This window comes from Saccopteryx leptura, chromosome 2, assembly GCF_036850995.1.
Source record: "Saccopteryx leptura isolate mSacLep1 chromosome 2, mSacLep1_pri_phased_curated, whole genome shotgun sequence".
In the NCBI taxonomy this organism is placed as follows: domain Eukaryota; kingdom Metazoa; phylum Chordata; class Mammalia; order Chiroptera; family Emballonuridae; genus Saccopteryx; species Saccopteryx leptura.
Window position 1 is genome coordinate 36,451,631 of NC_089504.1, and position 18,376 is coordinate 36,470,006.

At 47.7% G+C, this 18,376-nt stretch overlaps 1 protein-coding gene across 7 annotated transcripts in view; it reads left to right on the forward strand.

Moving 5' to 3' along the window:
• The window catches only part of PAX5 (paired box 5), a 180,868-nt gene that overhangs the window by 78,671 nt on the left and 83,821 nt on the right, over nucleotides 1-18,376 (forward strand). For 5 of the 7 annotated variants that reach the window (XM_066367659.1, XM_066367655.1, XM_066367658.1 and 2 more), the window contains one exon: nucleotides 17,694-17,750. The exons of the other annotated variants lie outside the window; for them this stretch is intronic. In XM_066367659.1, coding sequence (XP_066223756.1) covers nucleotides 17,694-17,750 — 57 coding nt within the window. The remainder of the gene's footprint in view (nucleotides 1-17,693; nucleotides 17,751-18,376) is intronic. 7 annotated transcript variants of the gene reach the window in all.

Consider the following 18,376-nt stretch of genomic DNA (forward strand, 5'->3'; position numbering starts at 1 on the left):
AGAGGGAGAAAGGGGAGGAGTGGAGAAGCAGATGGTTGCTTCTGCTGTGTGCCCTGACCAGGAATCAAACCTGGGACATCCACATGCCAGGCCAATGCTCTACCACTAAGCCAACCGGCTAGAGCCACTTCTATTGTTATTATTATTGTTATCACCTAGGACCGTGGTGGTGAATCTTTTTATAAAAACCGCCCACTTTTGCAGTGCTGGTCAACCTGGTCCCTCCCACCCACTAGTGGGCAGTTCAGCTTTCATAATGGGCCAATCACGGCGCCATTTGGTTGCTCCTCTACCACCCACCATGAAACATGGAACAACCCACTAGTGGGCAGGAGGGACCAGGTTAACCAGCACTACAAAAGTGGGTGGTTTTTATAAAAAGGTTCACGATCACAGACCTAGGAGCATTTTGCCACAGCATAAGTTCTGCAGGGCAGAGAGAAGAGATCGTTGTAGGAAAGAGGTCAGGGCTGGTTGGGCAGGATGGGAGTTTGAGAGGCGGCAGAGAGGCTGGCATTGTCAGGAGGGATGGATGAGGGATGGGCCAGAGGCACTGTCTGACCTGCGGTGGTGGAGCAGTTGAGCTGTGGAGTTGCTGGGAACATCCGCTTCCCTGGGTTCTCTCTGTTTTTTGCTGTTTGCCTGGCTACAGAGTACACAGGCAGATGAGCTCAGGCTTGGAGGGGGAAATCCCATTAAACTAATCAGAACAACAATTTGTACCACTTTTAGAACTTGTGCCTGAGGAGCTAAGAAATCTTCATAATGAATTATTAATTCCGGGTTGTATTATAAGAATCATCCCCTGCAAACAAGCAAGTTAATATTTCCTCTATTGGTGCAACAGAGAAAGGACAGGAGTTCTCTGGTCTCCTAGATTTGTCTCGAAGGAAGAAGTGGGTCATCAAACCTAGACTCCCATACTTGTGAGCCTGTGAATGTCCCTCCTGGGAGGAAGGGCTGGGGGGCCAGTGCCTGTGACTGCGCTCACAGGGATGCCTGCCACTGCCCGTCACACTCAGCCTGTCTGCGGACCCAGGCGGCACTTGTTGCTCACTCATGTTGGCCATATGGCAGGGTGGCCCAGAGCAAGGGCCCTGAAGTTCGCCTGGTCCTGCCTGGAACCCGGTGCCTGCACCTACTGGCTTTGCGATCTGATCAAGTTGCCCAGCCTCACCAAGCCTCATTTTCCCCATCCATAGGAGGAATTGGGGATTCCCTCTCAGAGTTGGTGTAAAGACAGAGGTGAGGTTCTTGTGTGTACACATGGAAACACTCAGTAGATGGTATTTATTATTATTCAGCTCCTCAGAGAATACCTGAATGAGGCAGGCAATGCTCCTGCCCCCTCAGAGCTTAGAGTCTGGGGGCTACACAGGAAGTGGGTATGGAGGAGGATATACAAGGGGTGCCAGATGGGGAGGAGGAGGAGCAAAAGCATGGAGACCTGTGCACATATAGTCTAGGGAAGGGGGAGTCATTGCAGGTGGCTGGAGTGGGAGGGTTGGTGACTCTGGAAAGCCTGTTTAACAATATACACACATAATATAATGCAATGTAATATAACAACATGTAATAATATAATATCTGGACAATGCATGAAGTTAAATATTTTATTTGTATTATTCATTTACTTCTCATAGCAAACCTCTTCCAGGTTGGTGTTTATTTTCCTCGTTTTAAAGATGAGGAAACTGAGAGGATGATACTTGATGCCCAACAAGGTTTAAATTTTTGTACATTACATTTTCCTGGCAAGACGCATGCAGTACGTTTGGTTACACAGTGTGGTCTTTATCGTCTTTGAAACCTCAGTGCTCATCACTGTTGGTTGCTGGAGTGTGAGGATAGCGTCTGGAGCTGCTGGGAGGGGGAGTGTCGCTTCCCTATGGGACACTCTTAGGAACAGGAGTAATAATTTATACAGATTGTTCTCAACAAATTCATTTATGAACAGAATTTGGGTGTCAAATTACAGCATATGGAATAAGTCTGGAGACATCCCATGCTAAGTGTGCCCTGGGGGCCTCACTATAGATTCTCTTGCTACTAACTTTTCTCTGGGCTGCTGGGATTTGGAAAAAGTAACCATTTCTCTCCTGTTTTGACCTGGTCATGGATGATTCCTCCTTTATTTCTTGTGGTTTGGGAAGTGAAGAGCTAAGAAACAGATGTTGGGCCATGGGGTGTTCAGATTCTGTTGGGGACCTGCCTGTTGGTAAATAAGTTGCCTTAAGTGTCTTCTAGGGACGCCTCCCAGCTCACTCTTGAACCCTTACCCTATAGTTGGCTGTAACCACAAAGGGCCTGGGTGAGCCTGGGACCTATCGGTAGCACCTGTTTTCTCTTTCATTGCTCAGAAGTCAAAACCCTGCATCTGTGCTGGGGCATGGGAGTCTGCAGAACAACTCAGAAATGTTCACATCCAACCTTGAAAGGTGAACCTTCATTGCCTTAGAAGCTCAGCTATAGGACAGTCTTATGGGAGGGCCTGACGTTGGCCATTAGATTTTATAACATGGCAGATTTGGGGTCATAATCTCTAGCAGCTTTGCAACCTGGAAAATGAGGGCCTTGATTCTGGCTGGTTATAAGAAAGTTTATTTTCCAAGCTCTAGGAACTGAAGTCAACTACTTAAAATTCTCTAGATCTCGAACTGGTTTCCAGTAACAGTGACCTGATTTCAAAACAAGCTGGCCACCTGTGCACCAAGAGACACACACAGCCTTGCTCAGAGCAGGGCTGCTCAGCACGGCAGAGTTCCCAAAGGTTAGGGGGGGCTGGGCGGGGCACCTCTCTGAGGGAGCAGCACACATGTCCATTACACTTTTCAAGTTCTTTTTGGGAATGATGTATGTATTGCATCCTGGCAGAGAGAACTGGAAGTTGGATAGTCTCCAGTTTATGACCATGCCGTTTTATAATAGAGTGCTTACGGTGTGCCTAGCACTGGTCTGTGCACTTCAAGTGTATTAACTCAACTATCCTTTTAATATCCCTATGATGTGGGGATTTTTATTATCTTAATTTTACAGATAAGGAAACTGAGGAACAAAATGGCTAAGTAACTCTCCCAAGGCCCTGCAGCTGGTAAGTGGTGGTGCTGAGATTTGAAGACCTGCTCCTCTATCTCATTCAAAGTGTGGCCCAAGAAACTGGACCAGCTGATCCAATTTGTCAAGAAGAATGGCTGTGAGCCAAGTATTCTAAAATTTTTAAAATCTAAGAACAATTTCTATTTTTAGAACCTGTTTCCCAGCATTGAACAGATTTGTAAATAGCAATTTATTTTACCAAGATACTAGATTTGATTACCTTGACATAGATTTCATCTTGGAAGGTACTGGAAGTAGCATTGATCAAAGCTACTTGAAATGAATTTCACTGTCTTTGTTTTTTAACGACAGAGTTGGGAGTGTGGCTTTACCTGCCCCAGAAAGCTTCTGGGACAGAGCTGCTGTGACAGTGCTAAATGGAGGGGACCTCGGGGTCTCCATCATCCAGAGATCTCTGTATTGGCCTGGACTCAAACAGTTTTCTAAGGAGCTGCTGTCGTTGCTGACCAGTGGTCGCTCAGCTCACCTCTGTAAGGCGTCAGGATCAGTCCCTGTCAGAGGCCCTCCGTGTTCACAAGAGGATGGCAGTGCCACTCCCCGCTGGGTCTGCATCTAACTGTGGGCACAGAGTAGCTTCCCTCCTCCCAGTTGTTAGGCATCAAAATGCTCCAATTGTTATTAGTTTGATTCAGAGATGCAATATTTAGAGAGGATTGCTTGGAAAACATATAATCTGTGAGTTTTCTATTTATCTTAAAATTATTCCCAAATAAAGTCATTTAATGTAGTCCCCTTAGAGTTACTTTTACTGGATTGCACTCTGGGGTGATGCCTGAGCCTCCATGGGGCACACCCTAAGGAATGACCTGTGGCAGTCATCCCTGGGTCTGGAGGACAGTCGTGATTTCTCTGTTTGCTCTTTAGGAGGGCCTGGGAGAACCTGTGTGAATAATGGACAGTCTGGACAGTCTGCATCTCATGGACTGCGTGAAGTAACACACCAGGTTTCTCTTCTAACAGCGGGGAGGGCCAGCTGTGGTCTCCCAGTAACAGGTTCATAAGCCTCTAGCCCCAATCGTGGCTTTGAGGGAGTGGAGAGCATGGTGTTTGAGAGTGTGGGCTCTAGTGCCAGACTGGCTGGACTCAGTCCCAACTCCATTGTCTACCAGCTGCATGGTCTTGGGCGGTTACAGGGCTCTGCTAAGCCTCAGTTTCTTCATCTACGAAGTGGGGATTATGAGTGCCTGCCTTATATGGCTGGTGAGGTTTAAGTGAGTGTCCCTGTGCAATGCAAAGCCATGAAGCAATTGAGAACCAGAGAAATGTAGCCTGTCCTTTTCCTTCTTTCAATTGCAAGGGTCACTTTTTATGAGACCTGAACTCTGATTTGGACCCACCTTTTTTCCTGTGGTGTCCCTTTGAGCAAGTCTTTTCCCTCACCAGGTCTCAAGTTTCCATCTGAAAATTGGTGAATAGAGATACCCCCAAACCTTTCCAGCTCAGACACTGCCGGGAGCTGTGAGTCTGGCATAGGGGTGTCTCAGTCCTTCCCCTGAACTGAGGAGTGGGCAGGGGTCTGGACAGGTGAATGCATGAATTCATGCATCCAGCTTCCAGCCACTGAGCACACTGCCTGGGAGACTCATGCCAGATGTGCTGGGTGATGCAGAGGTACATAGGGCACCTCTCAGAACAAACGGGATCCTGAGGGGCCCATTGGCACAGCTGTAGCCTGTTCAAATCCAGGGAGCACATGCTCATTGCTACTTACCTGAGCAATATTCTTATTTTTTTATTAAAAATTTTAAAATAAATACTACATGTAAGTGGTAAACATTTTAGACAATAGCAAACATATACAATGAAAAGTAAGTCTCCTCCTTACTCCTTCTTGTCATCCACCCAGTTCCCTTCCTGGGAGGCAACCAACATTACCAGTTTCTTCTGTATTCTTTTTTTTTTTTTTTTTTTTTTTTTTCATTTTTCCAAAGCTGGAAACGGGGAGGCAGTCAGACAGACTCCCGCATGCGCCCGACCGGGATCCACCCGGCATGCCCACCAGGGGGCAATGTTCTGCCCCTCTGGGGCATCGCTCTGTTGCATCCAGAGCCACTCTAGCGCCTGAGGCAGAGGCCACAGAGCCATCCCCAGCGCCCGGGCCATCTTTGCTCCAATGGAGCCTTGGCTGTGGGAGGGGAAGAGAGAGACAGAGAGGAAGGAGAGGGGGAGGGGTGGAGAAGCAGATGGGCGCTTCTCCTGTGTGCCCTTGCCGGGAATCGAACCCGGGACTCCTGCGTGCCAGGCCGACGCTCTACCGCTGAGCCAACTGGCCAGGGCCTTCTTCTGTATTCTTTAGAGATATACATACAATACTTTGGTGAGGGTAAGGTATACATGTATATATGTGTATTTCAATGTATGTATATTTCCCCCCTCTTGAACACAAATGATAGTATACTATATGCATTATTCTATTTTTGCTCTTTTCCATTAATAGATATTTCTGGGTGATTGTTCCATATCATTATTTTTAACAGCAATGTAGTATTCCATTATGTGGGATACATTATAGGAGCCCAAATCTCCTAATAGTTGCTTCCAATCTTTTTCTTTTTCAAAAAAGGCTGCAGTAAGAATCTTTGTCCATGCTTATTTGTGCACATGTGGGATTATACCTGCAGGATAAATTCTCAGATATAGAATGGCTGGATCAGTGATTATGCATTGTGAATTTTGAAAGACAGACCCTCATTCTCCAAAGGGTTCATCTTGGGAAGTGGGAAGACCTGTTTCCCCCTTCTGCCCACACAATGTATTAGCAGTCTCCTGACTTGATAGATGAAAAATGATACATAGTAGTCTTTTTTTTTTTTTGTATTTTTCTGAAGCTGGAAACGGGGAGGTAGTCAGACAGACTCCCACATGCACCCGACCGGGATCCACCCAGCACGCCCACCAGGGGGGTGATGCTCTGCCCATCCAGGGCGTTGCTCTGTCACGACCAGAGCCACTCTAGCACCTGGGGCAGAGACCAAGGAGCCATCCCCAGTGCCCGGGCCATCTTTTTGCTCCAATGGAGCCTCGGCTGCGGGAGGGGAAGAGAGAGACAGAGAGGAAGGAGAGGGGGAGGGGTGGAGAAGCAGATGGGTGCTTCTCCTATGTGCCCTGGCCGGGAATGGAACCTGGGACTCCTGCACGCCAGGCTGACGCTCTACCACTGAGCCAACTGGCCAGGGCCGATACATAGTAGTCTTAATTTACTTTTCTCTTATATGAGTGAGGTCTGACTTCTTACTTATTTTTACGAACACTTTTTATTTGGGAATAATTTTAAATTTGTGGGAAAGTTGTAAAGAACAGAGAGTTCCCACAAACCTCTCACCCAGCTTCCCCTGTTCATGTTTTACTTAACCATGGTCCATTTGTCAAAACAAAGAAACTGACATCAGCACAATACTAATAACTAAACTGCAGACTTCATTTGGCTTTTGAGCGAAGTCTTCACACTTTGGTGGGGTTGAGGTGTTGTGTAAGCCGAAGGTGGCATGGCAGGCGCCCAGCCTCCTGCGAGGTTGTGCGGGCCTGGGATTTACATCCTTCCCAGCACAGCATGGCCTCAATGGAGAAGTGACTGCTGTTTCTCTTAGTTCCTCTGGGAGAGAGACACTGTTGTTGTTAAATCACTTATAGGCCCTTTATCGCTCATCCATTGGCATTTTCCTAGCTTTTGGTTTTCCAGTAGAGGGAATAGCATGTGCCAAGGCACAGAGTTAGGAAACTTCGTCTACTTTAGAGATCTTGACTACACAGTAGTACTTCTCATCTAGTAAAATGAACACATTGCGGAAATAACTTAAACCAATAGCCCCAATGTCAACCCCTTCTTCTCCCTCCCAGGGGCAACACTGTGGCTGTTTGGTGCATATCCTGCCAGACCGTTTTCTAAGAAGCCCACACTTTTTGGGGTGCAGCCAAGGATAGGGGTAGCTGAAGATGGCACTGGGCAGGTGTCGGGAAGCTCTCCCCTTCTTTCTTGGCTCATGCTCCCGAGAAGTGTTCATGTCCCTCCCAGGCAGACAGCATATTATACTAACAATGAGCTTCACAGCATGACCTCGTTGGGTCATAGCAGCTTCATAGCATCTCTAAGTGGGGACCTTAAGGGTCTTTTTGGACAGAGGAAGCTGAGGCCAGAAGGGGCGAGGTAACTTGTTCCAAATCACACAGCTAGTAAGAAGCAGAGTTGTACTTGAACTAACTTCTCCTGAAGGATACTAGCAGCCATACCAATAATGATGGCAAAGCTTGGGCCAGCACTGGTCGCTGCACGCATGATCTCATTTAACCCTCAGAAAAACTCTGTGAGCGAAGTACCGTTATTAGGCTCGTTCCATAGACGAGGGAGTGGGGTGAGGTGGCCCCTCTGTGATGGGTGGAGCTGGGATTCTAACCCAGTGTGTCTGCTTCCCGAGCCTGCAGGCTGGCTGCTCTGCTCACCATCCCCCATCTGTGCCTCTCTCACCCCACCACAGCCTTGCAGTCTGGCTTAGAGTTTACCGGGCACTTTCACTCTGTCACTCACGTCAGTAGTATCAGCACTTGAGTGCCAGTTCCTGCCTTAATTCCCCATGGTCCGTGCCTCTGTCCGGCTCACCTTCACCTTTTTCTCAGGTTCTTCTCATCCACTCACTCCCCGGGCCCAGGTTCTTCTCCTCTCGTGGCATTAGGATATTTCTGTTAAGGTATTTCTGGAGCCCTGCTGGGTGCCAGGCACTGCTCTGGGTATAGCAGGGTACAGAGCAGACAAAACTGGACAGTGGCTGTCCTTATCATGCTTCCATTTCCCTGGAACAAAGATGGATTCTGACCTGAGGCCTGGTGGCTTCTCCAGGTTCCATTCTGACCCTGTGATGGGCTCTGGTTGCCCTGCTCTCCTGTTTGCTTGGCCATTCTGGTGTCTGTTCTAGGGGTCGGCAGGTTCCCCCTCAAAATCTGCCCTTTTTTAAATAGTGTCCAGGGGATGTCGCTGTGGGCCCAGGGCAGGTCCTAGGCTGCCCCTGGGGAACCTCCGCCCTGTGATTTACCACGCCTCACTGTGCCACATGTCTTTAAAATTACAGTGCCCATTTCCTGCTGAAATAATTTCCACAAAGAGTGGCTCCTATTACCGCAAGAGGCGTGCAGACGTCATGATTTATTATTATTTATGGTCCCAAGGCCTTGTTTATGCAAGACGGGTTAGGTGCGTGCGATAGAAATGCCATTATGCAAATGACATTGAATGTCCTTACTGCGCCTAAATAATTTTTGTGTTGGACGATTAAACCTCATCTGTTATTGATATGGGCTGCAGTTGGGCTATTACAGAGTCCCAACAGTACTTACTCCCAGTAATGGGAAAATTGAGAGAGAGAGACCAACACAATTGCCTCAAGTGGGCCGTGAGGGTCTGGAAAGAGTCGGACATCTCGGAGGCCGGCGCGGAGGGAGCCTGCGGACTCCTGCGGATAAATAAGGGAAGCAGCGCCTGGCAATAAATTAAGTCTTGGGTTTGAGTGGGTGCCTTGGAGGATTTGCGGCCTTCCCGTGGTGTGATTTAGCTATTTGATTTAGTCAGGGGATGAGGCAGCCCCCACCCTGCGTTCCAGGGCAACCCCGTGCTGACGGGGCTGCCAGCCTGGGAGGAGGGCGCAGGCGAGCGCGGTGGCCGCTGATGCCACTGGGCATCCAGTCTGCTGTGCCAGCTCCGCTCGCCGCCAGCCCCGTGCGCAGCCGCCAGCCTGCATGCTCACTCTCGCTCCCGATCTCTCTCTTTTTCTTTCTTTTTTGACACAGCTGTGAAGTCCCATTTTGATCAGTGTTGATAGCTTATGAATTCCAAAATTGACAAAATTTACAGAAAAATGAGGATAATCCATCTTCCTTAGCGGCCTGTCAGGAGCTGGCCATACTTCATAATCTCCAATTACAGATGCTATTTTCCGACATTTACATGCAGATATTAGAACCAAATGAAAATGAGAAACAAAGAGAGAATGGAAATGCAGCTATTTATATGTATAAAAGACAAACAGGTAAATTCGAGACATTTAGATTGGATTTGGGGTCCCTTTAGGAGGCTGGAAAGAGACAACCTTGAGCATGCGGAGTTTCAAAATAGAACGGTAAGACACGTAGTCCCACCGGGCCTGCCCAAGGTTGGGCAGTTTGGGTTAAAAATGGGTCAACTCTCCTGGAACAGCTGAGAGATGCTTGATTTGGGTGGGGGCTCGTAGGGGCATCCTCCAGGGTTTAGGGGTCTCTGGGGAATCCCCCAGAGCTCATGCTAAACCATTAAAGCCACACATATTTCATAAATGAGTAAGTTCAGAATCTTCAACATTTGTTTTAAAAAAAGAAAGAAAAAAAAAAGGTGTACGTGTGTTGGAAAGGCAGAAAATGCCACAGGAGTCAGCTCTCTCTCCAAGGCAGATTTTAAAAAGTCGCATTCTGGTGACCAGTGCAGAAAGTGCCCCTGAGGACAGGATGTGGGAAGGGGCCACGGCTTATCAGAAGGGCACTGGCCAGGTGCACAGGGAGTTGCTCTGATAAACTTTTAGAATTAGACATAAATAATAAAATTAATGAGGAGAGAAAGAGTTCTGATATATGGATCATGTGCTCCCTTCTCCAGGCTAGTCTGGCTGGGAGAGGAGGGCCTGGGAGGAGGCTTTGTAATGAAAATGTTCTTCCCATAAAATTGAAGGGAGAGCAGTCTCGCTGCCCTTGCAGCTGTATGTGGTGCTGGCTCTGGAAAGCCGGGGATATTAATTAGCGCTGCTTTGGATTAAACTCTCCCAACCATGTCGGATGGTACGATTTTTTTCTCTTTGTGAGCTTGACATGAGTGGCAAGGAGAAGTCTGCTTGGGTTTTTCCAGCTTACTGTTATTACTGAACTTTTCTTTTATTTGGGGATCAAATCTCATCCTCTCCTGGAAATGAAAATGAGAGATTTCAGGGTTTTCCTGGACAGTTGGGCAGAAAGAGGCTGTTTTGTTGGAGTCGCCAGAGGAGGTGGAGATGTGAACTTCTCTGCTTCTGGCTTGAAAGCTTTTATTTGTGTGAAGTCTCTTTCTAGCCAGCAGGTATATATTATTTGAGGTCTGATTTGTGGGAGGGAGGTGAAGGAAATAAAACCAGGAGGCTAAATTTGACGTACGTGTGTGTAGAGGAGAGAGAGAAAAAGAAATTGTTAAAAATCAAACCCCAACCAAACCGTCACAGGTGTGTTTGTATATGTGCCCAATCTCAAGGCCAGTGGCTGAGTCGCTTCAGAAAATTACAGGTATTAGCACAAAAAATAATTATTATGCTTTGTTTCCAGGTACAAAATGCAAGATTCATGGAATTGACACATAACTGCAAAATGCAAATGTATTTTCAGTAATTAAAAGCAAGGGCTCTTAAGTTAATCTTGATAGAAAGGTGGCTAAACAGAAACACCGTTGTTACTGTGCTAGTTTTTTTTTTCTATTACCTTCTCCCGCCCCCTATTATTTACATTAGCTAAGATTTGGGCTTATGGATAACAGATAAAATCCAAACCTAGGGGCACCCTTTCTTTAATTTCTGATCTTTCGAAAAGGCAGAATGTTAATTACCTTCAGTAAAAAGCACAATGCCTGAACCAAGCAAACAGTCTTAATGCCTAAATTTTCCTTAATAATGTCAAGTTTTCTTTTATTTTTCTGTTATTTTCCAGGAACGTTAAGATTGATTGTTAATGTTGACAAAAATCCTAGCTCAGCTGTCTTCTGAGTCTAAGCGGGGAGAGTAAAGGATAAAGTTGACATCTATGACTAAACCCATCTGTAAACATTTCCTACAGGCCAGGGGTGGGTAGACCAGGAAGGGAAGAGGCACTCAGGGTGAACGAAGGGCCTTGTCACAGGTCGGAGCAGGTAGGTGTCTGAAGAGATCACGAAGCACCTGCAGGTGCAGCTGGCCCAGCAGTGGGCACTCCTCTCTCAGGGCCCCAGCGCCTCATCCGGAGGCACTTTAGAATCACGGTGCGGAACACAGACTTTGGGACCAGACGATGCCTGAGTCTAACGTCCCTCTCCACAGCTTACGCCTGCTCTGCCTCAGCATTCTCATCCACACTGGCATGAGGTAATGACAGCGGCGGAGAGCTGGTGTAGGGTGGTATTCAAGACCTTGGACTTGGGGTCGCACTGCTGGCGGTGATTCAGATACATTATTTTGGCCCCTTGTGCCTCATTTTTGTCATCTGTAAAAGAGGAATCATTAATATTTACTTCGTAGGATTGTTGCAAGAATTAAATAAATTAATGTGTTTTAACATCTAGAACAGTAGCTGGCGTGGTGGTATGGAGTAGGCCGTGCAAGGGAGCCTGACTGTTATTCTGTGTGTGAGCATTAAGGTGAGAGCTGGTAAAGTCTTCTGAATTGCAAACCCAGGAGTCCAAAGTAGCCGTAGGAGGCCTGGCCTTCTCAGCCTTCTTTTTCTGGTACTTCCCTTGCACAGTTTCTGTTTGGCCCCAGCAAACTTTGGTGACAAAGTGGGCACTCCCTCCCAAGGCTGCCTGTTTGCTTTTGCAGAATATTGCCTGTTAGCAGGTTCTTGTTGTTCTCCTCCTCCTCCTCCTCCTCCTCCTCCTCCTCCTCCTCCTCCTCCTCCTCCTCCTCCTCCTCCTCCTTCTTCTTCTTCTCCTCCTCCTCCTCCTCTTCTTCCTCCTCCTCCTTCTTCTTCTTCCTTGGAGAGGCAGAGAGGCAGAGAGAGAGGGAAGCAGGGAGAGAGAGACAGAGAGACAGGAACATTGAGCTGTTCCTGTTTGTGCACTGACCAGGGATCTAACCATCAACCTCAGCGCTGGGACAACACTCCAGCCAACTGGCCAGGGCTTATTTAATTATTTTTGAATTAGAGAGAGGAAGGGAAGGGAGAGAGAGGGGAAGGGGAAAGGAAGCATTAATTTGTTGTTCCACTTAGTTGTGTATTCATTGGTTATTTCCTGTGTGTGCCCTGATCAGGGATTGAACCTGCAACTTTGTCATTTTGGGACAATGCTCTTAATTGACTGAACTAACCGGCCAGAGCCAGCAAGTTCTTTCTGATGGGGAGCTGAAGGGGCAGAGAAGTAGCCTTTGACCTGATGGGTGGGAGAGAGAGAGAACACATGTGTCACCACTCAGCAGCAGGGTGGAGGTGGTGTGGTGGTGGTGGGGTAGCCATGCCCACCTCTCTGCGCCCACCCTGTTGATCTTAGAATGCAGAGGGAAGTCTTTCTATGTATGGGCCCAGGATACACAGCTGGAGAGTCTGTTCAAAAGGAAGTGAACTATGAGCATCCTGGGATGCCCCCTGCAGTCCCCATACCAGCTTAGGATGGGGGAGGGGTGCCTCCTTTGCATGCCCCTATTCAGGCCCCTTGGTAGAAGCCTGCATTTCTTTGGGGGTAATGGGCCTCTCTTCCTAGCCCTGTAGCAGGATGGGACAGCTGGGTGGGCCATACCATGGCCGCCTGGAAGAAGCCTGTGGAATTTGGCTGCCCAGGACAGAGCTGTATTTTAGAATTCTCCCTCCTCTTCTCCACACCAGGGTCTACAGCTGCTCATCACACAAGCAGGCAGAGCCTGAGCAGACCCTGATCTCCCAGACAGGGCGTCCTCCTCCCTCTCCCCCCTCACGACTTCTGCCCACTGCATCTTATCATTCAGGAGCCTTGGCGGTCCCGGCTCTCATCCTCCAGAAGTGGAGCTTTGTGCTCCAAGCCTTGTCATCTGTTCTCTTGTATTTGGGAAGACACATTCAAGAAGCAGAATGCTCTGAGCCCAGGGCCTTCTCTTCCTCCTCTTCTTGCAGATTTCTCAAGGTTCAGGGAGGCCCCAGAATCCTTCGCTCCTTCCTTCTCTCCCTCTCCCAGCTTCAGTCAGATAGGACCTGCCCCAGTCTGCTGGTGGGACCTGGCTTCACCAGGCAGGGATACTGCTTATAAGAACCTCTTCATCCCAAAGGGAGAGCAGACCTAGTGCCAAACGACTGGAATAAAATAACATGGGACAGATGTCCTAAGCAGAGTATGGGGAAAATGCCATGGGACTTCAGAGAAGAAAATGATTTATTTCAACCAAAGAGACTTAAGAAAGCATCCAGCAAGAGATGGTATTTGACTGGGCCACAGAGGACAAGGATTTGGACTGGGGTGAGTCTAGGAAGACAGCATGAGCAAAGCCTTTCAATGGAGGGACCTGGGCACTCAGGGAGCAGAGTGTGTGTAGTGTGGTTCATGTAGAGGGCAGTGCTCAGAAGTAGGGTAGATCTGAATTAAAGTGGGAATAAAGATTGGGATTTGGGTTGGAGCCTGTATGTCTTGGATCAACATTACCCAAAGGCAGTGGGAAACCAGGGAAGGTGTATAAGCACCGAGTGTTCTGCTTTGCAAAGAGCACACTGGTTAAGGGTGAGAGAAAACAAACGCTTTAAAAAAACTCATATGCAAAATGACTTTCCATTTCTAATGAACTTTTGTAGTGAGCTCTGTACTGACTGTGAGATTAGTATGAGTCAGCCAGGTAATGAGGCCACAAGAAAAGCAGAAGCAAGCTTTTGAGACCCCAGCTGGTGAGCACAGGGAAGAGTGGGGGACTAGCACCCTGCACTGGATTCTGGTGGGGACAGCACTGACCCCTGTGCTCAGGAGGACATTTGTTGGGACTGGACTCCAGAAAGCACACCCAAGACTAACATAGAGAGGACTAAAGAGGCAGATTTAGAACTTTCTCATGGCCAGAGCTGTGTGGCCATGGAGTGGCTGCCTCAATAAGTAGTGAGCTCCCCATCACTGGTGGGTTTCAAGCATCAAATAAAGATCAGCCTCCAGCCTGACCTTGTGGTGACACAGGGGACAGATCATTGACCTAGAATGCTGAGGTTACTGTTCGAACCCCTGTGCTTGCCCAGTCAAGGCACATACAACAAGCAATTATGAGTTGATGCCTCTTGCTCCTCCCCCTGTCTTTCTCTCTCTCTTCTCTTATCTAAAATCAATAAATAAAATCTTAAAAAAAAAAGATTAGCCTCTAGAACCCCTGATCTCCTTTGTGCCCTGAGATTTAGGCTCACTAAGATTCTGTAAGTGGCGGGGCTGGGCCCCCATAGAGAGGGAGGCCTCCTGTTTAGTCATTGCTAGAGAACTTTCTTCCAGAAAGAAACCGTAATATCTGAGTTTAGTCTCCTCCCAGGGGCTTCCCCTGCTATTCCACACCACCTGGGAGTGTGGGCTGTGCAGCTGTGCTGGGGGGGCCTGATGGCTGTAAATAGGACAGGAAGAGATGAGTCAGTTCAACTTTGCAAATCTCTTCATGGAAGCCCCTCAATTTCACTGCAAACGGTTGGCTCAAGCACAGGCGCAGTTCTGGAGAGCTGAATGAATACAAGGTATGGCTTTTGTGACGATGGTACTTTCTGGTGAATTAAAGCAACTTGAGATCAGTTATCCTCTCAGTGACCCTGGGAAGCACCTCTGGTGCTGTTGGCAGAGCCGGGCCCTCATACCTGTCCCAGTTCATTTGGTTCTACAGACATTTATGTCACATCTGTTCAGAGCTGGGCACTGGGCCAGGAGCTGCTGTCACAAAGATGAGGGAGACACAGCCCCATCCTCATGAAGTTCACACTCTAGTTGGGGGATGAGGGCCCTAAACAATTAAGTGTACAATGCAGAGTGTTAAGTGCAGTGGTAGAAATATGCCCACTTAGGAGTTCTAGAAACACAGAGCAGGGGAAATCAGGGAAGACTTCCTGGAAGTGGGAGGCCATTCAGAAGCCTTAGCGGTACCCCTTCTCCCCCAGGTAATACTAACAGCAGCACTTTGTAGAATATGGAGTACTTTTGCAAGCATCATACATAGTCCCTTCATTCAGCAAACATTTTTCTTCAAGTTTAATTTTTATTAGGTTTAATGGGTATAGAATGTTAAAACCTTATTTTTTATTTTTCACTCTTTTAAAAGAATTAAACTTTTTATTTTGAGATTGTTGTAGATTTCCATGCAGTTGTAAGAACTAATACAGAGGGTTTCCATATATCCTTACCCAGTTTCCCCTAATGTTAGTGTCCTGCAAAATTATATAATAGTCCAGTATCACCCTGGGATAGTGGCACTGATGCAGAGCAGCTCTGCCACCACGGATCCCTCTGACTGCCCTTTTCCACATTTTAAAAGTGATTACTTATATGTTTGGCCCAGAGAACAAAACAAACAAACAAACAAACAAACAAAAAAAGGGCATTTGACATTCTTATCACCCCCTTTGTGCCTTCTCACAACTTGGTGGGATAGGTCATATATCTTTTGCTACAAATGAGATAAGGAGCCAAAAATGTGAAGTACCTGGCCTAGTTCCACAGAGCATGAACTTGGCCATATCAAACTTGAACCCTATCTTCTTGGCCCCATGGCTGGTGGGCTGCTTCAGCCACACTCCTCCCTGAGGGCTGCAGGGGCCTGAGTGAAATGGGCAACATCTTCACCAACACAGAATGTAGCCTAAGCCCAGCCTCGGCCACATCAGGCAGAAACCCACTTGACACGATGAGGATCCCACCTCTGTGGGACACAGACCCCGGTGAGGTCTCAGAACCAGAAGGACCGTGACAGTTCTGGTCCATCTCCCTCATTTGACAGATGGAATCATTGAGGCCTAGAGATGGGTGGGGTCTGCCCAGGTCTCCCGGCTCCCTGCCCATCAGTACAATCCATTGTCATCGAGACAGAACTAGCCCTCGGTGTGTGCTCCGCAGCTGCAGTTACTGTGCACCCGGGTTTAAAAGGTGCCTCAGATTCAGAGCTCTCTTCCTAGTGGAGGCGCAGAGCTCGGTCTGCGGCCAGGGAGCTCCACAGAAAGGACATGCCACTGTCTCACCGTGTCAGAGCTTTACCCTCAGGGCTGGGAGTGAAGCCTTCTCCCAAGTCACTTCTGGGGCAATGACCTGGCACTGAGCTTAGAGTTGGCACACCTAGGCTGCCCTCTCTGAGCTGTCTCTGTGTCTGCCTACACCCCAGGATTCCCGAGGACATAATGGACCTGCAAGGGCTTTGCAGTCTGGAAAGTGCGAGGCAGATGAGAGACCTTATACTTCTTGTGTTTGGGACTGTGGAGTCCGTGAAGATGGAGCAATAATGGTCATGAAAAGAACAAATGCCTGGCTGTCCTCCGCCTCTTGGGTCTTCTCATTATTCCGTGGGTATTTGTTGGGCAGCTGATGGATGCCAGCAAGTGGTGCCCTGAGCCAGATACATACTGTTTGGGTATTTTGACTTTAATTATGGAGAATTTCTAAAGTAGATGAAATAGTCTAATCACCCTCTAAGCGCCCTTACTCAGATTCAATGATTAATGACTCATACTAGTCTTGTTTCACTGAGACTCCTACACTCTGCACACTCTATTTTTTTAACAGCTTTATTGAAGTATGAAATTGTTTGAACCATAAAATTCACTAATTTGAAGCATACAAGTCTGATTTTTTTAAGTAACTTACAAAGTTGTGCCACCAACACTACAGTCTAGTTTTAGCACAGTTCTGTCCCTTTACAACCATCCTCGTATTTGTTTATAGTTGATCCCACCCCCACCCAGCTCACCGCCCTGCTCTGCGGCCTGTGACTGTACAGTGACCACTACTGGACATTCTGCTTATCTCTGGCTTCTTTCACTTCACATGCTTTTGAGGTTCATCCATCATGTAACATGTGTCAGTACCTTGTTCCTTTTTATGGTTGACTAATATTCCACTGCATAGATATACCACATTTTGTTAACCTCACTTTATTGTGAAACCAACTCCAGACATCATATTACTTCATCTGTTATTATTTCAAAATGACTCTTTAAAAGATAAGGCCTTAAAAAGCATAACCCTGATACCATTATTATTACACAAATTCACAAATTCTATAATGTCAATAAATACCCAGTCAATGTGTCAATTTCCAAATGTTTCAACATGCCTATTTTATTTTACAGTTGTATTTTTTTTTTACAGTTTGTTTGTTGGAATCAGGGTCCACATTGTGATTGATGGATGTATATCGAAGTCTTTAACCTATAGGACCTCCTCCATCTTTCTTTTCTTGCTTCGGTATTCATGTGTGTAAGAGGAAATCTCTGTGTTGTCCTGTGGCCAGTTATAGAGGCAGGGAGCGTCAGCAGTGGCAGGAGACTTAGAGATCAAGTGCAAGTCCTCAGACAGGTGGGGAAGCAGAGGCTAGTGAAGGGAGAGACCAGCTCATAGACCCTGTCCCAACCTGACTGCCTCAGGTCACGGGGCTCGGCCCTCGGGACACGCCTCTCCTACTCCAGCTTTCCTCCTGCCCCCGTAGGTATGGAAATAGGCAGGTGTCTGGTCCCTCAGGACGGGAGTGGCTGACCTGGCTTTGGCCCAGCTCCCCAGGGCCATCTGAGGCCCAGCAGTGAGCCTGGAGGAATCAGCAAGTGATGGGGAAGCCTCGTGGCCTAAGGTGGACGCCTGAGGTAGCCAGCCCTGCAGCCTTGTTCCCCTGCGCTGCCCTCCGTCATGCTGCCTCCTTCTCACGTGTCTGTTTCTTTTCTCCTCCATGCTATGGCAGTGGTGCCCCGTGCTGATGAGACAATTCTTGGTGCAACCCCAGGCAGTCCTTTTCCAGGTAATTTCCTAGGGACCCAAATGATACCCAACATACACCTTCCTGGGGCGCGTGCCTCCTTGAGTCCCTTCTAGGATTTCTTAACCCTTAATGTTGCTTAGTTTCTGGAGTGCTACCCTTCTTTTTCTCCTTCAGATCCTCAGCCACCCTGGTAAGCAGATAGCAAGGGGTTAGATCTAAATCTTATTTTACTAATGAGGAAAACAAGGCTCAGAGAGCTATCCTGGCTTGCCTAAGGCCTCACAAGTGACAAAGAGGTAGAGCTAAGGCAAGAACCCCATGTTATCACTCCTAGTTTCCTGTTCTTTATACCATGGGGGGGGGAGGGGCTCAAGGATCTAAATGCTACCAATAAGAATGAGCCAATGAAGTCCATTCTTCCCACCCCATACCACAGCTTTTCCTGACTGGGAAAGATGTCCCTGAGTGTCCTTCTAGCTCAGACATCTGGAGTGGTGTTCCTGAGAAGGGTGTGCATAGCTGGTGCTCTTAATCTTGAGGTCTCACAGTAGGTAGTGGGCAGAGAAGTTGTATCTCAATTGGTTGCATTGGAGTGGACAATTTGTCAGTTGCTGACCTCAGTTTATTTCTCTTTCTGGATCATAGTCAAGGACTGTAACAGGGGG